Raw genomic sequence first — 5,940 nt, forward strand, 5'->3', positions numbered from 1 at the left:
TATATGTCGATACAGACAGTCTTATATATCGAATTGAATGTGAAGATGTTTCTACGGATTTTATCAAGTTAAATTTAAATTTATTTGATACCAGTGACTATCATGCAAACAATGTTTACAATATTCCTTTGACTAATAAAAAAGTGGTGGGTTTAATGAAGGATGAATTAAATGGATACATCATGACTCATTTCGTTGGTTTACGATCTAAAATGTATTCATTTAAATTTATTGAAGGTAGCAGCACTAGCAGCAGCAGCAGCAGCTGCCATGATAATAATAATAGTAATAACAAATCTGTTAAATGCGTTAAAAAAGCTAAAGGAGTTAAAAGTAATATTATAAAAATTCTATAACTTTTGATGATTATGTGGAATGTCTAAATAAAAAAAATGAACTATATATCAATCAAAATTTAATTAGATCAAATAAGCATAACGTTTATAGTATTACACAGAAAAAAATTGGTTTATCATATTTTGACGATAAAAGATATAATAATGTTGATGATGATGATTTCGCACCCTATCTTGGGGGCATTATAGTATAGAAACACATGTGTAATAATATATGTATGTATTAATAAAATTGTTAATAAAAACACTGTTGTTTGTATTGGTGACTCTTCACCTATGCTCTTCCTATATGGGGCACCGCCGCTCCTTGGCTCATTTCATGAGGCTAATGAGGTCGGCCCTTTGTGTCCCATACTAAGTTCGTAACAGACAAGTCTGTTTCGAATACAATATTTTCTCTCTTTCGAAGCTGCGGCACAAGCATGCCCTCAATCTCCGAAGGTCTATCTTTCAACACTCTAATCCGGAGATTGTATGCTTGCATGATATCCAACCCTGTGAATCCGACAGATACAAGAGACCTTGTCTCTTGGCTGTCTAGACACCTGCGTCTCTTTGGGACATCTTTTCTTTACTATGTAGCGATTGTTACGTACCTCTTTATTTTTCCCTTCTTTCTATTTTCCTAAACCTTTATGGTCAACTACTCTTAGGCCATTATCTTCGTATCGGTGCCCGGAGAGGGGTTTTTAGTCGGTAAAGTCCGGCACTACGTCTTGTAGATTTCCCCCTCTTTGTTACAATAAAAAAAAACTCCGAATGGAAGAAGAAGCTTGCAACAACTAGATTAGTAATTAATAAAAAATATAACGTTATAAAGTTATCGAGTGCTTGGCCAACGTTGTGTCTTATATTGAATGGTAGGTATTGTCATCAAAGAGTTTAATGTAACGGTTAAGTTTTATAGGTCGACGTTTGTTGGAATTATTTCCTGACAATTATTATTTAATATGAAAAGAAAATCTTATTCATTTTTGTATTTGCATACTGGATCTCGGGTGCTACAGTTTCATTTAAATATTTATATGTATTTTTCGACAATTTGTATAATGCGAAAAACTTCTGTAATTCTTTTGCCACGATAGTTAATCGAATATTAATCTTGTTGGCAAACAGATGCGATCTGCTACAAAAATCGTGTTGCGTCGAATTCGAGTCTCTATAACAAATTGTTTTTAAAATTAGACGTCATTATTTAAAGTACTAACGTTTAACATTTACAAGAAATTTTATCATTGAATATTTTTTTCTACATTTCTAAATATAAAATAAATCTATACTCTTATTTTATTGCCCAAATAAAATGCGTAATATGATATCTGCAATAATGTTCCAACAAATATATTGATTTCTCAATTTTTTAACAAGCTTATTCTATAATTGTATAATTATTTCTAATAATTAAGCTAAATATATTATATATATTTAAATAATTCAATAAAATTAGTATTTCTCTCGGAATAAACTTATTGTATAAGATTATTTTAATAATTAACCATAAATAAATATTTATTATTTATTATATTATTATCATTGTTTATTTTATAAATGTAGTTCTATTATTGATTGCATTTTTTGTGGCTAAATACACAAGACTTCGAAAAAAATGGTCGTAAATAACTGCAAGCGGTTCATCAGCAGTCGTGTTTCAATTCGGAAACCGAACGTAATAAACGAAAACGTGTACTCCAAAATGGACCCCAGAAAGTCGATTTCCGAAATGGCCACACTGGTAGTAACAGTTATTTGACTAGATTTGACCAAACGCAGTGTATTTTAAATAACGCCCGTTTGTTTTGTGTCCGATGATGTCAGGAGTATGGAAGAGAGTCAACGAATTAAAATGGTCTGAATTTTTAGTTTTAGATTTTAGTTATTGCTTATAATCTTTTATTAACTAAAATCGTAGATGTGTTTTATGCTTTGTAAGATTGTTTATATATTGGTAGGCTTTATCTTAACTGTTGAGTAAATTAGTTATTTTGTATGTTAAACAGGCTCCCGGACTATTTATTTAACCATAATAAATTCGTACTTTTTAGGTATGTTAATCTTATTACATATATATTATTAAAAGTAGACATTTGAGATTTCAACTAGCTACAACCCAAAACATTTGATCAATGAGAGTAAGGTGGTAGAATAAAATTTTTTTTCTGTAATATTAATAATATTTTCCCTGTGATTTTATTTTATAATTTTATAAAATTCAACCTAGAGTTCTCAGCCTCTATCAGGTTATTGTGTCAAAATTTGTAGTTATCCTTCATGTTTCAATACATACTATAGTATGTTAAACCATTATAATCTATGTCGTGTATGCATATTATTTTGCATGGCCCGCATCTAATTTAGTGTACAATGTTACCTGACAGAGGTCTCTGACTATCACTTAATTTTAGTTATTATTAGTAAAAAACAGCATAATATCACAATTGTACGAATGGTGTCTTATTTATTGTTTTGTGTCATAACAAAGAAATTTAGTTACCTTAATAAATATTAAGTTATTTTCATTCAACACTGTTGAAGATTATGTTAGTAGATTAAATTTTGTAGTCTTTTCCCTATCTCTAACTCGTGTGCTTTTATTTCTAATCAGATTATTATAATTCACACAAATATTTTGTTGAAAAGTTTGAATTGAATAATATTAAGTAATTACTCTCACATTGTTCAGTTAATCACTATTACAGTCATTCAGATAATTTACATTATGATCTTTCTTTCTAAAGTAGTTTAAATTCTTCTAATAATAACAATGGGTAAAATATTGTTATATTTGTATTTGCATTTGCAGTGAACGCCCTATATAAGTAACCTCTCTATAAGCAACATTCTTTATAAGCAACGTCTATTCAAGCAACTTTTTTTAGTTCAACTGTTCTGCATAAGCAACTTATTTTATTAAAGTAAAATATTTGAGTTAAATTTAGGCCAATTCAGAAGTAAAATCAGTTGTTCACAACAACATAACCTCAAATTGTAAAAAATTCTCTTAAAGATGTTTGTGTTTTGTGCTGCCAATATTGAAGTAAATTTCTGTTAAATAGAATAGTTACTTGAATTCTGTCAGTTTCTGTTAATTAATTAATTAATTAATATTTTTGTGATTTAAATTCAACCATAAAATATGAATCAGAAGAAAAGAAGACGTTCAATTTCGTTAAAAGGTAAACTATTCATTTTAAAGGACAAAGGACATTTGTAACGAATATAAAGTTGCTAAATTTATAATAAGTGAAGTAAAAGAAAATAAAAAAAAAAATTAGAAGAATGGGAATCCAAAACGTATGTGAATCAGAGTAAGATTAAGTGAATAAAGACAATAAAATGTGTTGAAGTGTTTTCCTGGTTCTTGGATGGACAATTTAGTTCCAAAATGATAAAATTAAAAGCACTAGAAGTAAATAGATTAAAAAACGGACCTAAAATATTTTTTTACGAAAAAAAGCTATCATGAAATATATTTAATGGTTTTTGTTTGTTTAAGCAATTAGTGCTGTACTAAACCAAAGATTTATTAAAATTTGATTTGATTTTGTAAGTTGTACCTCATAGTTTACAGAAAGACAGACCTCACAAGTCTTTCAAAATTATTATTGCCAATATAACATGTTTGTAATTAAACTACTTTAAATATAATACAATCTCCACAGAGTTCATTTTGTGGAGATAACTCTCATGTTAAACCCGATAAAACTAAATGATACTCCCTGAGTATCATATAATGTATAACAGTCGAGATATTTGTTTATTTGATGTTTCTGTAGTTAGGCGACCAGTATAAACAGTTTAATTGTTTACCCGATTTACAAAGTCGTGAGTTATTTTATTAAACTGTCTGTTTTTGCTGCTGTTTCCATAGAAATTTTTGTTAGAAAGAACGTATTTACGTCACGTGTAAGTAACTCTATTGTCTCACGATTTTTGTATTTAGAAAATTATTACTATTATTCCATATATCAATTTAAACATGACTTTTTTGAAACCGCATGCGTATTCCAAAAATAACGTTAGTAATTCAATCAATCAAATAATCATAATTAGATCATAAAAGATCATATCAATGTGTGTGTAAATTATATTTAATATTAAATTGAAATTTATTAAATAAAAAAATCGTAATGCCTTAGTAAATTTTGTTATTAAACAGTTAATTTAAAACTGTTACCACGTAACATGAAATATTTAGTTTGACATTTGTAAAACATCATTGATATGTATTAACAATTTTATTTGCAGTACTAAATAATCCGAAAAAATGGGTGAAGAAGAAGTAGCCGCATTGGTCGTAGATAACGGATCTGGTATGTGCAAGGCCGGTTTTGCAGGAGACGATGCACCACGTGCTGTTTTCCCATCCATTGTCGGACGTCCCAGACACCAGGGTGTTATGGTCGGTATGGGACAAAAGGATTCGTACGTCGGGGATGAGGCCCAGAGCAAACGGGGTATCCTTACCTTGAAATACCCAATTGAACATGGTATCGTAACAAACTGGGACGATATGGAAAAGATATGGCATCACACTTTCTACAACGAATTACGGGTGGCACCAGAAGAGCATCCAGTGCTCCTGACCGAGGCTCCTTTGAACCCAAAGGCCAATCGCGAAAAGATGACACAAATTATGTTCGAGACCTTCAACACACCCGCCATGTACGTCGCTATTCAGGCCGTACTCTCCTTGTACGCTTCTGGTCGTACCACTGGTATCGTCTTAGATTCAGGCGATGGTGTTTCCCACACAGTTCCCATCTATGAAGGATATGCTCTGCCTCATGCTATCTTACGCCTCGATTTGGCTGGACGTGACTTGACTGATTACCTTATGAAAATCCTAACTGAACGTGGTTATTCCTTTACTACTACCGCCGAAAGAGAAATAGTCAGGGATATCAAGGAGAAATTATGTTATGTGGCCCTTGATTTTGAACAGGAAATGGCTACAGCTGCCAGTTCTAGCTCCTTGGAAAAAAGTTACGAACTTCCAGATGGTCAGATTATCACCATCGGTAATGAGCGTTTCCGTTGTCCAGAAGCCCTATTCCAACCATCATTCTTGGGTATGGAATCCTGCGGCATCCATGAAACTACCTATAACTCCATTATGAAATGCGACGTCGACATCCGTAAGGATTTATACGCCAATTCAGTATTATCTGGAGGTACCACCATGTACCCAGGAATCGCTGACCGTATGCAGAAGGAAATCACGGCACTTGCCCCATCTACAATGAAAATCAAAATCATCGCTCCACCAGAGAGAAAATACTCTGTCTGGATTGGTGGTTCTATCTTGGGTTCTCTTTCCACATTCCAACAGATGTGGATTTCCAAACAGGAATATGACGAATCTGGTCCGTCTATTGTCCACCGGAAATGCTTCTAATTTCATTCTACAACGTAAGCATTTATATTCTTATATACTACCCACGTAAACAAAATTATTTTATTTTGTCATACATGCTTTAGACCAACGTATTAGTTACCGTTTCGTTGGTTGTAATTATTATATGTGCGACATAAACATTTTTTATTTCTTTTGGCTAAATATGGGATAATAAAAAATTGTAAAACA

General features: G+C 31.6%; 1 protein-coding gene across 2 annotated transcripts; it reads left to right on the forward strand.

Moving 5' to 3' along the window:
• Positions 1-4,213: 4,213 nt before the first annotated feature.
• On the forward strand, positions 4,214-5,940 carry LOC126266402 (actin-5C-like). 2 transcript variants are annotated; one of them, XM_049970308.1, is made up of 2 exons: positions 4,214-4,259; positions 4,602-5,940. In XM_049970308.1, exon 2 carries the CDS (start codon positions 4,621-4,623, stop codon positions 5,749-5,751), a length of 1,131 nt encoding a protein of 376 aa, XP_049826265.1. In that variant the 5' UTR covers positions 4,214-4,259; positions 4,602-4,620; the 3' UTR covers positions 5,752-5,940. The 2 variants fall into 2 exon arrangements, with proteins under 2 accessions (XP_049826265.1, XP_049826266.1); XM_049970309.1 differs by lacking the exon at positions 4,214-4,259 and adding an exon at positions 4,282-4,371.

The sequence above is a fragment of the Aethina tumida genome, chromosome 8, assembly GCF_024364675.1.
Source record: "Aethina tumida isolate Nest 87 chromosome 8, icAetTumi1.1, whole genome shotgun sequence".
Taxonomy (NCBI): domain Eukaryota; kingdom Metazoa; phylum Arthropoda; class Insecta; order Coleoptera; family Nitidulidae; genus Aethina; species Aethina tumida.